This window comes from Equus przewalskii, chromosome 13 (assembly GCF_037783145.1).
Source record: "Equus przewalskii isolate Varuska chromosome 13, EquPr2, whole genome shotgun sequence".
Classification (NCBI taxonomy): domain Eukaryota; kingdom Metazoa; phylum Chordata; class Mammalia; order Perissodactyla; family Equidae; genus Equus; species Equus przewalskii.
Genome location: NC_091843.1, coordinates 11,166,507 through 11,184,887, shown reverse-complemented (window position 1 = coordinate 11,184,887; position 18,381 = coordinate 11,166,507). Strand labels below are relative to the sequence as shown.

General features: G+C 47.4%; 1 protein-coding gene across 1 annotated transcript in view; it reads right to left on the bottom strand.

Annotated features, from left to right (window-relative positions):
• The window catches only part of SLIT3 (slit guidance ligand 3), a 587,735-nt gene that overhangs the window by 132,880 nt on the left and 436,474 nt on the right, over positions 1-18,381 (bottom strand). The window contains exons 7-8 of the mRNA XM_070569056.1: positions 13,158-13,229; positions 6,883-7,046 (exon numbers count right to left, since the gene is read on the bottom strand). Of these exons, the coding sequence (XP_070425157.1) occupies positions 6,883-7,046; positions 13,158-13,229 (236 nt within the window). The remainder of the gene's footprint in view (positions 1-6,882; positions 7,047-13,157; positions 13,230-18,381) is intronic.

Here is an 18,381-nt window from a genome sequence, read left to right as displayed (position 1 = left end):
CCACACCCTGGGAAATGCCAGGGGCTCCACAGAGGGCTGAGTCTGAGCTCCTGCACTTCCACCCATTGTGGCAGAGGGTGTCGGATGGCCATCCCTCTTTTGATCTGCCAAAATATTTCACTTTTGGGAACTGAAATGGATGGCATGTGTTGGCAAAGGAGGGAAAAAACACATTATATTCAAGCGCTCATATGGGCAACAGAAAGTTCTGAAATGGAGTTTTTTCAAAGGTTCCCCTTCTGACTTCTTTGCTGAAGTTAATTCTGTTTAAAGCAGACCCAGTCTGCAGCCTTGAGTCCCTCGGGGAATAAGCTGGGTCTTTCAGAGGGTGACTCTGATTCCACTACATTTCAGGGGGGTGTTCAAGGGATGTTGTCTCGGCAAAAAGCCTCTGAAAAAGATTCCTTAACCAGGTCACTAACCACACCTTTAATTACGCAGAGAGAAACACGGTAATTACAGCCTCTGTCAGCATCCCAGCTGGCAGTTCCCCAACCAGGCATTCACATGTGGTGAGGACGCTACCCTCTCGTTAAAACACCACACTTCAGGTTTAAGACAGAGTTGAAAGATGGGTTTGTTCTTCCTGGAAACAGTTCCCTCTGATCAATGCCTGATGGACCGAGCCCATTTCCCTCTGGGCCTCTGAGGGCTGTGAAGGCAGAAGTCTCACCCCTTTGCTTGCTGTCTCTGCACAGACTGGGACCAGAATGTAAATTCTACAATGCCAGCGATCTTTTCTGTCTTATTCAGTTATCTCCGGAGTGCCTAAAACAGGGCCCGACACAAACATGGACTAGATAAACATACCTTGGGGGAGTGAGAGGATGAATACATGAATGAAATTGGCCCAGAAGCCTGGCAGATGTGGGGGCTGAATGTCACCAACCTATGGAGGTGATGGATCCTTCTGGAAGGGCCCTGAGGGGAGGCCCCTGAGTTCTGAGTGCCCGAGGCCCTGGTCACAGGATCAGGCATAGAGCGGGGAGATGGAGTGGCTACAGTTAGCTGGGACTCTCACGCCTGAAGTTCATGGCTTTCTACCACAGCACTCAGCAAGGGCCGTCTGCCCAGTGCCCTGGGGCTCCCTCTGAGCCTAGCTCACCTGCACAGGTACTCTGCTGAGCTCTTTCAGCAAATCTGTCCCTGCCAGGCTTTCCTGTACACACCTGTGAGGGGGTGGCCACAGGGATCAATGGACTTCCAAGGGGGACAAAGTGAGGAAACACCTATCTTTCTACCCAGCAAATTCTACCACTACGAGCTGGGAAGCAGAGAGGAACAGGAATGGAGTTTTTATATCAGGATAGAAAGAGTCTCTACATGTCTTGGAGGCGAGCAGACTGTGTGGGTACGTGCCTGCCTGCATGCACATGTGTGTTCCTGTTGTACAACACGCTCTCACGGGGCCCATGAATCCTCACGGTCCTCAAGTGAGCCTGTCTCCTGGTACTGCCTCCTCCTCTCCCTGGCAAAGAAAGCCGCCTTAAATCAGAGCTAACGCACAGAACCTCTGTCATCTACTTTCTAAGATGCTCTATTATAAACTCAGGAGTGCCTGTGAACTTGCTGCTACACGGAGGCGGAAGGCTCTTCTCAGCCAGAACAGGGAGCTGGGGCAATGGGCCAAGTACCTGCCTCCCCTCTGGGGGCCCATCTCACCTTTCCTTCATCACCACTTCCGCTCTCGAATTTCAATCTGCAGCCAAAGCTGCCTCTGTGCCAAACAAGGAGGAAACAGATGTCCAGGCTTCTTTTCTATTTTTTTCTCCCCAAAGCCCCCCAGTACATAGTTGTATATCCTAGCTGTAAGTCCTTCTAGTTCTGCTATGTAGGACGCCACCACAGCATGGCTTGTCCATGCCCAGGATCCGAAGTGGTGAACCCTGGGCTGCCACAGCGGAACATATGAACTTAACCAGTACATCACTGGGCCAGCGCAAATACCCAGCCTTCTGATGTCTCCCAAGACTCCCCAGACCGCAGCCTGGTGTCTTGAGTGAAGGAAGGGCAGAGCTCAGGGGAACAGAGGTGCTGGCCATCCCTGCTCTTCATTATCATCAAGGGTGCTGCTTCCCAGGTGTGGTGCAGGGGCACTCAGTGAGTGAGAGGACAGGACGGTGTTCCCAGCTAGACCTCCCACAGGGAACGCGCCTGTGATCACTAGTATGGACGGTGCACTAATTACCCTATCTCCGCTGATTGCCAACTCCTCCTCTAGTTCTGAGAGAGAAGAGAGATGGAGTGATGACCAGGGAGACCGGTCCTGCCCACGTGCCACCTGGTCACCTTTGTTCTTCTCCTAATTGGCAAATGGGGACGATCTTCATGCTCACAGGGAAAGGTCCTAACTTGTCTGACCAGATGAGTGGGGCAAAGGTCACCCAACTTCAGATGTAGAAAGAGCCATGGAGATGGTGAGGAAACAGGAGCCTTGAGAGAGGAGGGAGGGTGTTTGCCCAAGGACACAGGAGGGGCCAAACTAAGAATGACCATCATTCTCATAATAACAGCGAACTTTACAGAACATTTCCTCTGTGCCAGACACTGCATTGAGTGCTTTGTATATATTACCTCACTCGATCTTCATAAAATCCATGATGCAGGTTCTATTATTATTATTCCCAATCTATCGATGAGGAAATGAAAGAATAAGGAGGTTCGGCCAACTGCCCAAGATCATGGAGCTAGTGAAGAACGAAGTTCTACATTTGGCCCAGGGCTCTTCTTACCATCTCCTCTGCCACAAAGACACTCAAAAGAACTCTCTTTATTGCCATGAAATTGAAAACCATCAGAGCCTCGGCATCTTAGGAGGTAGGGAGAGAAGGCTCAGGGGCCGAGACCCGGATTGTGTAAGCTATGCTGGAGAAGGCGGGGCACTCTTGTGTCAGAGCTGTGTTTATTTCTCCCTGTCTTTAAAGAGAACTTCACCCAGTAGAGTTGAAGAATCCAACAGCCTTGTGAGCATGTGGCAATAAATTAATTCCAGTATTCAAATTAAGCATCCCTGTTGGCCTCTGGACTTTCAAAAGCCAACAACAGACTGCAATGACAATGGGACTCAAGCAATTATGATGAGAATATAAATGATCGTGATTTAAATACCAGAGGCATGATAATTTTAGGAATGGCTAAATAAACCTAATAATCTCATTCCTGCAATGTCCAATTATGGTGTTTTAATTAAAACCTCCTAAGGAGATGGGTGGCTAGTCATGGCTTACTTTAATTATCTTTATACTTAGTAACTAGTCTGAAATTAAAAAAAAAAATTAAAGAAGGGGAAAGTTTCTTGTTTCCAGGGAGATATGCCTATTTTATTTTTAATGATAAATGAGTAAGTGTTTGTTGAGAGGCTTTTAGGATCAAGCACTGTTCTAGGCATTGGGGCACCTGAAAAAAATGACATAGCACCTTATTACTAGAAGATTAATCTTCATAAAAATATATCTCACATTCAAAAGCTAGGGGCAGATGAGTGTGAAATGGGTAGACAAACCAATGAATTCAAAGATGTTCAAAGGAAAGAGATAACTGATTCAGGGGGTCAAATATTTAACTAACACCTTTGAATTATAAATTGTGACTAGTAGAAGCTATCTCAGATTAAGGTACCAGAAAATTGACACATGGAAGATAAATCCTAGAGTTTAAACCTCAAAATAAACCCTTTATACAAAGATGGAAAAAAACCCAACAACTTGCAATTCATATGATATGAGCTGAGTAATGGCCAAAGCAGAACTTTCTCTCTGGTCTGTTACATGAACTCTGGTGAACTCCAGGTCTGGTTCAGGCAACAAGAAGCAAGGATCGCAGACTCTACTGGTCCTAGGGCCCTGACCATCCTCTTGAAACAAGAAAAGTTAACAGAGAAATCCTTTCAGCGGGAGCTGAAGGAAACCAAGCAGTCCTGTTGTATATCATAGAAAAACATGAATAATAAATAAAGATATAGTCCCCCAGCCTTGAGAAAAATTCCCAGTGTCTCCCCAGAGGAAGAAAATAAATGCCTTCGATTGGAAGGGTACAGTTGACAGAGGAGAAGAATTTTGCCAAAATGCACCGCTAGCCAATTTCTGGGTTAGCTGGAGTGATAAGGAGCCCGTAGCCAGGGCTTCTGGGGAGAAGAGGCTGAGCTCCAGACAGCTGGATTTAGTTCAAAGGCAGATAGCAGGGCCATGGGCAGGCAGGGCCCTCATAGGCTGGCTGAGATAAAGCTCTGTCCTGTCTCTGGAGTCATGTGTCTGGTGAATTTTTTGACACCGTTTAAGGGCCCAGGGAGGTTTCTGATGCTGCCTTGACAGGCGCCCCTGGTGATGAAGTTACACGCAGTGATGGCTTAATTGGTGCCCCACGCCTTTCTGTCTCCTAAGCAGACAATCTCCAGTTTTTAAGAGATGTTCTTGCCCCTCCTTTCTTGACTGAAGTCCTCCTCCTGTGAATTATTGGGGGAACAGCTTGAACAAGGGGCAACAGAGGCTTTGCAGGTTAAAACGACTGCAGTCAGGTTCATACAAAACAACCTCCTTCAGATGCCTTGCTGGGCTCTGCTGGGAGGGGGTGGGCGCCTGTACCCTCAGCGGTGGGCACGTGTGTGGGAGGGTCAGGACACGAAAACAGCCCTTTTCTTTGACCTCCTGCGTGTGCACAGACTGAGTCTTGCTCCACGCTGCTTCTTCTGGCATCCTTTTACCACAGTCTCACAGACTATCTTTAACAATGATTAAAGAGGTAGTACTTTCTGGACGGGGTGCTCCTCTTGTACCCCGCTAATGACAGTGGTGGCTCATTCATCATAGATGTTCAATTCATCAGTTCCCCAGACCATTATATCTGACTTAGATCTTTCCAGAAAGTAACCCCTCACAGCATTCTATTTATTAACCCAGGAGAGCCTGAGGGGAAGCATTTAAAGAATTCCTCATGCACAGGGGTCCCCATATGCTGCTCCCCTAAATTCACACTACTGGTGAAAGGGTGGAGGTTAATAGCATAGTCATGTCTGGAGTCTGTGAACTAAATTCTCATGTCCTCAAAAGGTACCTGGCTTTGTATTAAGAAGCTACGGGGACCATCACAAGCAATGGGCTTAATCGCTATAAAAAGGGGAGGTGACAGTGATGCTCCTATGTAACTATTAATCCCCCTGTGAGATCAGCTGCTTCAAACGAGGGAGCTCTGGGGCACTAGCATTTCCAGGACCTGGGAGGGTCAGCCTTGCTCCCCTGGGTTTTGGATCCTGACTGCTGTTGGGTAAGCAATATCTCACCCCTCCTTTGATGGGAAAGTGCTTTCATGACGAAGTGGTATTCGTGTTCTCGTGGAGCATTAAACTTGGCACCCACCTATAATGATGTGTTTTAACATTCTCTCTAATTAGTTTTTCTCACTAGCTCTTGGATGACTCCTGCACTCTATAATTATTTCTTTCACTGGCACTTACGCCGATATTGTATCCTTTGCCTAATAATTACTGTAATTACAGTCACTATATTTGAGTTTGGTGCCTGTGTGATAAATGGTTTTATTTTATGCGTTTGATGGGAAGTGATTTCTAAGTGGGCGTCTATAGGAAATTATTGAGGTACTGCTCTGAGACGTGTTAAAATGTTTTTGGATAATAAGTAACCTGATGAAGTAGCAACATGACAGGAGAAAGCAGCAGACAGCAAGACGAAGTTGAATTCATGGAAAATTCTTATACATTGTAAATGCAGCCTGAGAGCAGAAGCGGGCCACTCTGCACTCCTGGCCACATCGGGGCCCCGTAGCACATGACGGCTCAATAAACTTCAATACCGAAATGGGCAACACTTAAGAAAGGTGAGAAGTGGTCTGCCACGGGGGCTAAGCTCCCTGTTGTCCTTTCCTCTTGCATGCCGACGCCCCAAAATCAGCGTGTAGAGGCCACGGGGCCCCAGTTCCAAGACAGGGTTCCTGGATGTCAGGAAGGCCTCTTTGGGAAACTCCTCAACCAAATACTTTCTCTTTTTGAGAAAATCAAGAAATTATCTCTACTTCTTTGTCACCAGAGAAGGGAAGAGTTGGTAGGAGCGCAGGATGTCAATGACAAGTTAAAGATAAACAAGCAAACAAAAGTTAGGTCCTGGGGCAAAAGCGACATCCTCTGGGAAGATTTTTCTCGGTCACTCAGCCTCCTCCCATCCCTGGAGATGTGAGCTGTCCTCCGTTATGTCCGCGCACAGTTCTGCTTTCTGTACTACGTGGGCACTCTGTGCTTCTATTACACTTCAGCTACCTGCCGATCAAGCGCTTCTGTGTGCTCAGCACATTTTGTGGGCCCGCTAAACTACGATAATTAAGCTCCACTTATTGGTTCTTAGGAAGTGCTGTGTATTATGCTAAGTGCTTTATATGCATTATTTCATTTCAACCTCCCACCCATCCCTGAGTTATGTACCACTATTATTTCCATTTTGCAGACATACGGTAACTTGCCAAAGTCACACTCCAGTAGTGGGAAGAGCTAGGATGTCCAGCCAAGCAGGCTGACCCCACAGCCTCCATTATCCTTTCTCCCAATTTCCATGAGCAATTGGACAACAGGAATGTGTTTAGCAAATGCTAAAGTGCCTAACAAATGTTAGGTTTCTTAGCGTCACTGGACTATGAGGCTTAACAGAAAGTGACCCATGAGTTCCTTTAGCGTTTTCCTTGACCAGATGACAAGAGCTTCTTTTTTGGAACCCCTTGTGGCACTCCAGAGTTCTTTAAGTGACTGTGGAGTGCTGAGGTAACCTAGGGGGTTCCACAACAAGCTCTGAGCTGGGGTGTGTATTCAAGGCCAGTGTGATGTCAGGGAGACCTCACGGGTGGGTGAGTCACCACACAGAAGGGGGGCGGTGCCTAGCTCACCTGGGCACACGTACTCCTTCTTCTGCACGTCCGCCACGTTGAAGCCCCGCAGGTGCACAGGAGCCATGCAGAGTGTGAACTGGCCAATCGTCCGCCGCTGTCGCAGCCAATCCGAGAGCCAGGCCAGGTGGCAGTCACAGTACAGGTTGTTGGAGTGGAGACGCCTGGGAGAGGAAGGGACAGAAGAAAGACACTGTAACAGCGTGAAGTGGAGAGGCTGCCACTGGCTGAAGAGAGTAGGCCAAACCTCTGTGCCCCTTTGCCCAGTGTGAGGATTCTCAGGAGCCCAGGGAGCATCTCCCTCTGCACTACTGAATTACCCCAGGGGCCTCACTCCGTTATTGCCAAGCCACAAATGACAGTTACCTTCACATGCAGGCCACATCCAGTGGATGCCTCCAGGGTGTAAGCAATTCCCCATTTCTTAATAGTAATTCCACCCTTTGGTTTCCCACTTAAGAAAGCTCAGCCCATAGGAGAGGGAGAGTGACACTGTTATAGCGACAGTCCTGATTCGAGTCAGACTTCCAAACTTCCAAAGGGGTGACTTATGCAAATTTCAGTACTTTAGCTAGCTTGAGTTACAGATGGCTCAAAACAGCTTCTCAGTCTCAACGCCCCTCCCCCCCAGCCCCGGCCCGTCTATGGTGGTGGGGTGGCTGAGATATGCCGTTGCTCTGACCCTTTTGCCCTCTTCCTAAGTGTTCCTTTAGTGAACCCCCTGCGTATAATGCTGGTGAGCCTGAAACCAATACCACCGTGTGCACTTGCCAGGGTTAGCAAAGCATGGAGAGAAGGATGCTTTGTGAGGAATGCACTTTCTCTCCATCCTCCTGTTTAAATAAGGTCTTGTCCCTTACAGACTCCTGCAATCCTCAGGCATCTCTCCATGGTGCCCTTCGTCTCCTTCCCAAGTTCAAATCCACCTGGTGTATTTTCTATTCTGACTGGGTCAGGTGCCTCTGAAAAGACTTCCTAACCAGTTTCAGAACTCTTTGGCTTCTCCCTCTAGCAGCTGTGATTCCAGATCACTTTCTTGCCCTTGAGTGAGTAAGATTCCCTCGAGGGATCTGCAGGTTCCACTTCTTCGGGGAATCCTGTCTGGTTAAATCACTTGAATTTCCTTTCCACTAACTGGGGGGCAAACTAAGGATATACAGGGGCTTCTAAAGGTTCTTCCCCAAGGTTTCTCTATTGGGGTTGCCAACTTCCACCTTCACTACAACTCTAGGTCATCAGAAGTGGAGGTAGGAGAGTCTTAGTCACATCAGCTTATCATACACTTGGCTTTCTGATGCAAATTTCAAATGCGGGATCCCGGACATGCTAATCAGCCAGCACGATCTTGGGACTTTCAAGTACTCTGTGTCAAGCCAGCTAATACTGAGTGGCAGCCGGGAGCAGTGGCTCAGGCTACCTCCGTGCCTGAAATGGAGAGAGCTGAAGGGCTCTTGACCACACTTCACTTGGTGTAAGGTCAATGTTGCTAAACACCGGCTGAGGGCAGCTAACTTGCGCTGCATGCCGGCCAGCCTCCCGGCCCCTGCATGGATGCAAACCTCTGGCAGGCCAGGGCCACTGTGGATTCTTGGCAACCTAAGGGGGCCCCAGATCCTACCATATCAGACTCACTAAATGAGGTCATATCACACAGAGAATGCCACTTTCTTTCTGCTGAAAAAAAATTTAAAAAGGTTTCTATGATTTTGTTTAAAAATGATTAATTTTGATGTTGTAATGTTCTTTTTGTACTCCAGAGTCTACATATTAAGGCCAAACACATTTTTATAGGTTCCTAGGCCCAAGATACTGTGCCTGTAACGAGCCCCCAAGCAATTCTCCTCTTTGAGTTTCAAAACTCAGACCCTTGTGCTGCTGAAGTGAGCATGGCTTCCTCTGCGCCTGGCGCTCCAGAAAGAGGTGTGCCGGGGTGGGGAGACAAAGTCCTCAGCTGAGCAGAAGGACCTCAGCTCTAAGAGGCAAGCAAGACCTCCGTGGATTCAAGAAAGATGACCACTTTGTGCCAAGGACACAAAGGACACCTTGTGAGGGACAAGGTGGTGGAGGGTAGCTGTTAGCTCTTTCCTAAAAAGCACAAGCAGAGGAGGGAACTCCTCCTCCACGCTGGGCCTTCTTGGGAAATTGCAGCGTGAGTGAGAACGATCTGTCTCCTGACCCATCAGTGAGCTGTCCTGAGAGAGAGAGGGGGCCGGGGACAGGGCGGGGATATTCCATGGCCAGGAACACAGCACTGGGTACACAGGGTGCCTAGGAAAATGGCAACGGTGGGTCAGGTGTTGGTGAAGGGAGGAGCGGAGCCGGGCTGCGGTGGCATGCACAGGCTGCAGTGGTGCTGGAATTCTTGCGTGTGCCAGGAGATCGCAGCCTGTGAATGAGAGTCTAGGTTTTAGCAGGGAAGGCGGTCTTCCTCTTTGGCAGTAGGGCATGGAAGCTGAGGACACAGGGCTCACTATGAAGCAAGGAGCGTGGGCCCAGGAGGCGGATCAATGTGAACAGGTTCCCGGCAGTTCCAATCAGGGGTAAGAGATCAATGGAACAACAAAAACGAGGTTTAGGTAAGCCAGATCCTTACTGAGCTGATTAATTTCAGGGATAATCAAAATGTCAGAGGTTTCCCTTTTGGAAGATTATATTAGGCTGGTTCTTCCGCACCCTCGCCGGCCAGCCCCGAGTGACCTCTCTTCTTAACCTTGCTACATATGGGTGGCCCCTGTCCCTTTGTCCTTTTGTAAGAATTTCTCCCCTCCCAAGTGCGACAATGGAATAGAGGTGACCAGGAGCTGGCCTGGTGGCATAGGGGTTAAGTTCGCACACTGTGCTTCGGCAGCCCGGGGTTCACAGGTTCGGATGCCAGGTGCAGACCTAGCACCGCTTGCCGAGCCAGACTGTTGCAGCATCCCACATAGAAGAGAGGAAGATTGGCACAGATGTTAGCTCAGCGACAATCTTCCTCAAGCAAAAAGAGGAAGATTGGCAACAGATATTAGCTCAAGGCCAATCTTCCTCACCAAAAAAAAAAAAAAAAAAAAGAGGTGATCAAACTTCCTTGGAAGCCTCTTGTCAAAAAAGCCCAGTGCAGTGGAGGGGCTCAGATCTCCCTCTTTGAATTTTACCCACCAGAAATGCTGGGAGAGTTGAGCTGGGCAGAGGCTTTCAAGCAGCCTTTCCTATCATATTTGGGGGATCAAATTGAGCAGTATCATCCCAAATACTAAGATTGAAAGAAAAGCAATCACGATGACCATGAAACTTGAGCCTGGACACTGCCAGGACGTCTAACCTTCTTGAGTGGCAAGGGAAATTATTTTAATTACTCTCAATATTTTTGGTGAGTTGGGGTGGCAATAACATGGAGAAGGTGGCCTCTAGTGGCCCTGCAGCAGCTCTGGTCTTTCCTTTCCCAGCTCACCTGGAACATGTTCTTCTCCTCTTGTTTCTGCTGAATGGTACGAGGTTCTCATGTCAAACTGCTTGAATCTGACACTGGCTCTGTGCTTTCCGACTCGGACTTTAGGTAGTGATTTAACTCTGGGCTTCAGTCTTACCATCTGTAAAATGGGGATATTACTGGTGCCCTTTTGTGAGGGCTTTTGTGAGGATTGAAATGATTCATGAGAAGTGCTTAGCACAAGGCCTGGTACCTGGTAAGCCACTGAAGAAATGTTTGCTCTTATTATTATTGTGGGGAGACTAGCTCCAGACTTCAGTCTCTTCCCAACCTACGGCCCTGCCCGTACAAGGCTATCATTTCTTATTTAGACATCACAGCATCAAGGTGACTAGGTGGTTCCTGCATGTTGTCCTGCAATCTTTTGCTGACGAAAACACTATATTCCATGTTGGCAAAACCACCTTTATAGAAGATAAGGTGAATGAATACAAATGCCAATTTGTAAAAGGCGCCTTTTAGCCACAGACGCTAAATTGAATTTCCAACAAATCCTTTTAGAGAGGGTCAGTGTTCATTTTCTATAAAATGTGGCTTTCTGAATTCAATATAAAAGCTTTCCTTTAGAAATCCCATTTATGACTTCCTTCCTCTCTCCTCTTCCCCGCTTCTCCACCACCAGTCTCTGCCCCCCCACCTTTAATTACAGTGAAGGGGGATTAGTCAGCTGAAGTCTCCAGGGAGTTCTATACAGAGCCATCTCTGAAATTAAACTAAAGAGAAAATGGCAGCAGGCAGGGAGCAAAGAGAACAGACGAGATTGATTGATTGATCTGAAGTCATCAGATGAGTGTTCAGGACCACGGGGAAGAATGACAACAGAATCAAGGAGAAAAGTCTCTCTCATCCCCTTCCCCTACCACGTACACCCAAACAAAGCACCCAAGACCCAGACCTAGCCATCTCTCCCCTGCTCCCGTAGACCCAGCCCAGCTCCCGTTACTGCTGCTCCTAAGCTGAAAATAACAAGAGGGGGAGTAGAAATCGCAGAGGAACAGCTCACGGGCGCTGGACTGCTGACTTCTGCAGGTGAGAACTGTATTTCTTCCCTTCCACCCACTTGCCTGGGCAGATGCAGGCCCAACACCTGAGGCTTGCTCACAGCTTCTTGGCCAGGAGCCCTGGGCCACACTCTTCTGCAGTCCATTCGTGGTTTGCTGGGGACTTTGAAGAAATCTTTGAAGACTCAATGGTTTCTTCTTAAAATTCCATTACTGCACCACCCCATTTTTAAAAGGAGCGAAAAAGATGGATTTTCTTGGCTGAATTATGTTATTACATGAGGGATCGAGGAAGAACTGGGAAACTGATGGAAACTGGGCTCAGATTCTTCTCCTTTAGAAGAAGTAGTATTTGTTGAGTGCACACCATGACCAGGCACTTTACATGTTATCACATTTCGTTATCACAACTTGGAGTCAAGCATTTATTAATTCACTGTCCTTGAAATACAGAGAGATGAAGACACTTGCCCAGAGTAAGTGGCAGAGCTTGCATTTAAACTCAGGTCTGCCTGACTCCCAACTCCATGTCCTTCTTAGGGTGCTCTGTACCATTTCCTTATAAATTGCCTCATTGGTCTTTGCTTCATTCTCACCAGAGATAAGGTCGCTTTCTCGCTAATGCAGGGGTTCTCAAACGTTATGGGTATCAAAATCACCCAGAGGGCTTGTTAAAAATAGGTGGTTGGCCCCAGCCCCTGAGATTCTGATTCTATCGGTTTAGGGTGGGGCCTGAAATGTTGCTTTCCTAACAAGTTCCAGGTGGTGCTGACACTGCTAGTCTAGGGACCAAACTCTGGGAACAATCACTCTAGGGATTTTCAAATTTCTGTGGATTCCATGTTGTTCAGGGGCCATAGATAAGCTGGTTGCTGGTTTTTTTCAGTCCAGATTTCTAGGTAAGTAGTATCATCATCATCATCATCATATAACAATTAACATCATTTATTGTCTACTACATGCCAGGCACTTTACTCTTGGGGGCTGACTCTCCCCTACTCCTGTGATGTACACACCACTGAGGCTCCACCAACACAAGAAAAGCATCCAGCATGAACTCCTTTGGAAAGGCCAACAGAGTTCATTTGCAGAGAAGCTTACAAAAGCGTTTCTGGCTGAGAGTGGAGGGGAACTCCCCAGGTAACAAAGGCCATGGAACCGCCCTCAGTATGGGGTGTTATGGGGAGATTTGCTTCCTGAGTACACAGCCTGGAAGGCCTGAGTCCACCCAACACATTAAGGATAAAGAACCAAGGTACTGCATTCTAATATCAGAATATCATCCAGGGAGCCGGTGAGCAGGGGAGTGTGGTAGGTGGGGGCTGGGAGGACGAGGAGAAGGACGGACTAAGACTCCCTTTCCTCCACTGTTCCCAGAAGGGAAAACAATTGTAACCACGGGCAATATGATAGAACTGCCAAAGGTACATGACATTCGCTAAGGAAATGGTGAATCATTATGTCCCAGTTCTACATGTTCCATGACAATGTTAACACTAATAAACTTTTCCATTAGGATGGAAAACACAAAGATTTCCACAGTCCAGAAAAGTTCCCAAGGCGAAGGGAAATGAATCTGTCTATGGCAGTCTGGTGGTTCAGAACCACAGCTAGCACTGTGACCCTTCCCCCCTCTGCCCTCGCTCACCAACACCCCCCTTAGTTAACAGAAGGAGGAGACACTTGGACATAAGAACCACCTGAGAGGTCACAGCACGGTAGGTTTTATAAGTAGCTTAGCGTGCCGCACTTTAGGCTGTGTAAGAGGGTGGTAGGCAGGGGATGAAGCAGGGACCTTTACTCACAGAGTTCGAATCTTCGGCATGTGGTTGAAGCTAGTGACCAGGATGCGGCTAATGTTGTTGTTGTTGAGTGTGCTGTGGAGACAGAGGAAAAAGGCAAATGGTTAACAAGGAAGCAGCATTGAGGGGGCACCAAAGATGCTTATGGAAAGTGGGGGGAGGGATGGATGTGACTGCAAGAGGGACCATAAATCAACAGTCACGGGTCAGTCGGTGGAGCAGCTGGAGACAAGTGGATGGATCTCCAGATGGTAAGAGAATCCCTGGCTCCTTTTCTCAGATGGGTCCCTCCTCCCCTCTGCTGCCCTCTCAGTACTTACTGACCCACCTGGAGTAACAGTATCACTTCCTGAAACCCTTCTATGGGCTGAGTGCTTCACAACAATATTTCTAATTCTCACAACTACAGTGCCAGTCATGTATCATTGTCCTCGTTGTAGAGAAAATGAAACAGATAGAGGTCATTGTTTGGTAACACACAACTCTATAGGGTAGGTCTTATCTCCATATTACAGACGAGGAGGCTGAGCCACAGAGAAGTAAAATAGCTTTTCCAAGGACTCTTAGCTGCTAAGCTCAGGAGATGGGATTTGAACTCAGCACTATCTTGCTCCAAACTCCTCGCTCTGCACATTGTAGCTACTGCCCCACGGTGGTGTGAGGCTGGAGGCTATGTGCAGAGGTCATTCGGTAAGGATCTTCCAGCCATCTTCTGACTCTTCAAGCACATCTTAAGGGAGGGTGTGAGCTCTCTGAGGACAGGGATTGAGTCCTCTTTCTTGTGCATCTCCATTACTATGGATGGGAACTCCTACAGTGCAACATTAGCACTGACTGGTATCTTCGTAAAGCGAAAAGGAAAGAGAAAGATGTGAGCTCCATAAGTGAACCAGAATAAAATAAGGCTGCTGAATGAAATCAGGCTGTAGGCAAGTACAGCCCTGGGCTTACCCTTCCAGAGGGACCCATTACAGAAGCGCAGGGAAAGCATGATAGACAAAGAAGCCATCCGCAGAAGCGGAAATGTTAAGTAGGAGAAAGCCTTTTCCGGTCAGTTAGTTCAGCAACTACCCAGATGGAGAGGTCACCATATGCATGAAGGCCAGGCCTAGTTCTCGCTCTCTGATCCCATACCTGCCTCACCCTGCGTCCCAAAGAGCAAGAGGGGGATATAGCCCTTAGTATAATCCTTCTTGGTGGCCCCTTGCTCCTGTGCTCTCTCTTCTCCTGTGCTCCACCCAGATATCCCCTTCTCATCAGTCTAACTCCTCTTACTTTCCTACAGGCCCCCATTGGCCCAGGAAGGAACCTTTCTTTGGAAACCTTCATTGGTTAAGCAGATTTCTTTTGCCCTTGGCTCTTGGTGAACACATTATCTTCTCTTAAAATGCCCTCTGAATTGTAAGACCCACAAGGCCAGGAACATTTTTTGTCTTGTGCATTACTCTAGCCCCATGGCCTGGTCCATACATGGTTCAGATTGAGTCTTATTTTCCCCACTTGTGTGGTCTTGAGCAAGTTATCAACATCTTTTATCCACAGGTTCTTCATTGGTGGAAGGAGGCAGGTAACGGTACCTACTTCATAGGCTGGTCAAAGGCGTAGTATCTAGCGTGTGCTCAGTAAAAGGAGACTACCATTTTATTGACATTGGTGGAGCAACTCTAGTCCTGTCCTGGTCATTCCTGTTCCCCCTACCTCAACATCCATGAAATAGAAACAGAGATTTCTCTAGCACACAGTGGCCCCCATACCCACCCCACCCCACCCAAGGGGTCCTGCACAGATTCCTTCTCCAGCCTCTCATGACTCTAGCCCACAGCAGGATTCCAGTGCCCAATCTCCCTCACCCCAGGCTCTTCCTCAATCCCCTCCGGCCTCCTGGCATTTGTTTGGCTAACAAGGCCAGGAGGAAATCTGTTTACCCAAAGGCACAGAACCTAATACTTTTTCCTCCCTCCTTCCCATATTTACTGTGCACCCACCAGGTGTCTGGCACTATCTCAGGCATATAGTACACTAAAGAGGAATGAACAGACCAAATTTACATTGCCTGCTTCTGCTAACTCCCTAACTTTACCAATGCACCAGTGCAGACACTTGGCCTTTATGAAGTTGAACCTCTGTAGCAGTTTTGTTTCACGTGGCTTATCTTTTCTAAGAGTGTGTGTGTGTGTTAATCCATCCTATCTCCATCCGCCCAGGAAGTGTTCGGAATATCTCATCAGAGAGGGCTGAAGAATCTGTCACTCACTTCAGACCAGGGTCTCCTGACTTGCCAAGGAGCTCCCTGGGAGTGAGAACTATGTCGCCGCCACCCCTTCGCCATCAGATTAGGAATGCCTCTGGGGCAGAAACAATACCTTCATTTCCTCTGCTGTCCATCCTAGAATTCTAGGCTCCACACTTGGGGGATACCTAGTTAGGGTCGTTGACTGACAACTAGACAAAAATCCGAGCATCCTCATGTCTCAAAGGCAAAGAACAAGAAGTCTTTGCAGCAAAGAGCCTTGCTTCTGACCATGCCCAGCCACTCAACGTCAGGTTGAGTTCGCAGCCAGCCCTAATTCAGCTAAATATACAGTGCAGTTACATGCAGGGCTTGGGCTGGAACCGCATCCGGCAGCAGTCCGGTAGCGATGACTTATTAACGTATTACTACACTGATATTTAAATGCGAGCCGTAATGAGGGCCATAAAACATTTACGATAATAGCAATTATTCCAGAACCAAAATGACTAAACACGCTATTCAGACTTTCATGATTTGCTGTGTGGGGCTGGCCAGCCAAGGGATGTCAGAGGGTTGGTAACCTCTTGGACACTGGTCTCCATGGCAGCTACAGTTTTTGTTTCCCTAATAAACACGGATTATTTGATTTCCAGTCTTGGCGGCTTTTGCCTGTGATGGGAGCACTGTGCTCTATCTGGTTCTCGTGCCCCAGCCTAAATAGCTGGCATTCAATGGAAGTGTCGTTGTCATAACCCCAGCACAGTGGAGCAGAGTCGGTGAGCACAGCTCCCAGAGGCAAAGACCTGGTTTAGGTTGTGGCTCTGCCACTGCCAGCCTGTGCAACCAGGAGTAAGTTTTCTTAATCTTATTAGGTTTCCTCCTTTGTAACACAGGGATAATAACAGCACCAGTTTCATAGAGCTTTATTGGTGATTAAATGAGATGATAATAATAATCGCCAAGGTTAACTGAGAGCTTATTATATGCCAGGCAGGCACTGGGCTAAGGGCTCAACTTGTACCATCTCATTTAATTCCTCCAATCACCCTCTGAGGCAAGTACTTTTTTTTTTAATCATCTCCATTTCATGGATGGAGCAAGTGGTGGTACCAGGACTTGAACCCAAAGAAGCTGACTCCAGGAAGGATGCCTGTATGAGTTGTCTATTACTGCTGTAACAGACTACCACAAATTTTGTGTCTTAAAGCAATACAAATTTATTCTCTTATAGCCTGCAGATCGGAAGTCTAAAATGGATTCACAGGATGGCGTTTCTTCTAGAGGCATCGGGAAAATTCATTTCCTTGCCTTTTGCAGCTTGTAGAGGCCACCCACATCCCTTGGCTCGTGGCCCCTTCCTTGCATCACTCCAAACTCTTGCTTCTGTTGTCACATGTCCTACTGTTCATGATGATCTCCTGCCTCCCTCTTATGAGGACCCTTGTGATGACATTTCCAGCCAACCACCATCCCCTTGAAACAAGGCATGGACAGCACTCATTTTAGCACACTGCCTGGCGCATAGGCAATGGCCAATAATTATTGCTACTATTATTGTAGCTTGTGTTTGTTTTAGTTCTTTATAGTTTACAAGACACTTTCCCATTCATCTCATTTGATACCCTGAGGTTGGAATTATTCTCCCCATTTTATAGAATGTGCAATTTGAGGCTACGAGAGGTAAGGACTCACCCAGGGTGGCACACGAGCTCCTGGAGGATTCAAGACTTAGTATTCTTTCTTTACATCACAATTTCTCCCAACTTACACACTGCCTCCTGTTTTCAGGGCAAATTGTTACCCTGGCATGGATATTCTCTGTTATCTCCACTCTGGCACCCAAAGCTAGAAATAAGTGCACAAGCCTCCTGCTGCCTCTTGTTCTATAAACTTCCTTGAAGATTCTCCAGCAGAAAAATAAATGGTTTGGTCCAACAAAGACCCCCCCATGCTGCCATTGGATGACCAGCCCAGACTAAGCTGTGGTGACCTCATCAACCTCATCTTATTTACCTCCATCTCCTGGAAGAGTTTTGCTAGTTCCAGAGTCTAGATTCAATCCTGCTCTGCTCCTTGGAGATATTTTGAGAAAATATGCTTTATTGCAAGTCACCCAGGTTGGAGGTTTTTCTCCAAATAAATGCTCTCAATTCAGCATTTTCCATCAGGTTTCAAGCTCAAGTTCAGGTCAAATTAATTCAATAAAACTTTAGGACTGTTCTGGCCTCCTGTTTTTGCACCATCACAAGCTACTGAATGGGCATTTCAGTATGAATTAGAAATAAGGCAATTTCCCCCCAGAAGATTTAAAAGACAGTCCATCTACCTCCCATTTCTCTCTTATAAAGCCCTTATGCTGTTTTTTTTTTCTTTTTGAGGAAGATTAACCCTGAGCTAACATCTGCTGCCAATCCTCCTCTTTTTGCTGAGGAAGACTGGCCCTGAGCTAACATCTGTGCCCATCTTCCTCTACTTTATATGTGGGACGCCTACCACAGCATGGCGTGCCAAGCGGTGCCATGTCCGCACCCGTGATCCAAACCAGCAAACCCCCGGCTGCCGAAGCGGAACGTGCAAACTTAACCGCTGCACCACTGGGCCGGCCCCAGCCCTTACCCCATTATAAATACTGTATTTACACTGAGACTAAGTTTGACCTGTATACTGTTCAGTCTTTTTTTCTGTTTTGTCATAATTGGAGCATAAAAGCCTAATGAAAAGGGATCATTTTCCATATTAAAATGATCTATTTGGACAATGCTACCTCTGTCAATGCATCCATTCTCTCTCGATTGTGAGCACTAGAAAGGGGGCATTAAATTTTTTTCCAGGGCACTAGGGGTTTAGTGAACTTACTACTGGTCCTATAATGCACAAATCAAACCAAGTTTGTGATCCCCTGTCCTCCTTAGCTAAATACTGGGGTACCATTGCAAGACAAGGGCTCCCCAGTAATGATGAATGCATGAGGAAACGGTCACATACTGGTCTGTC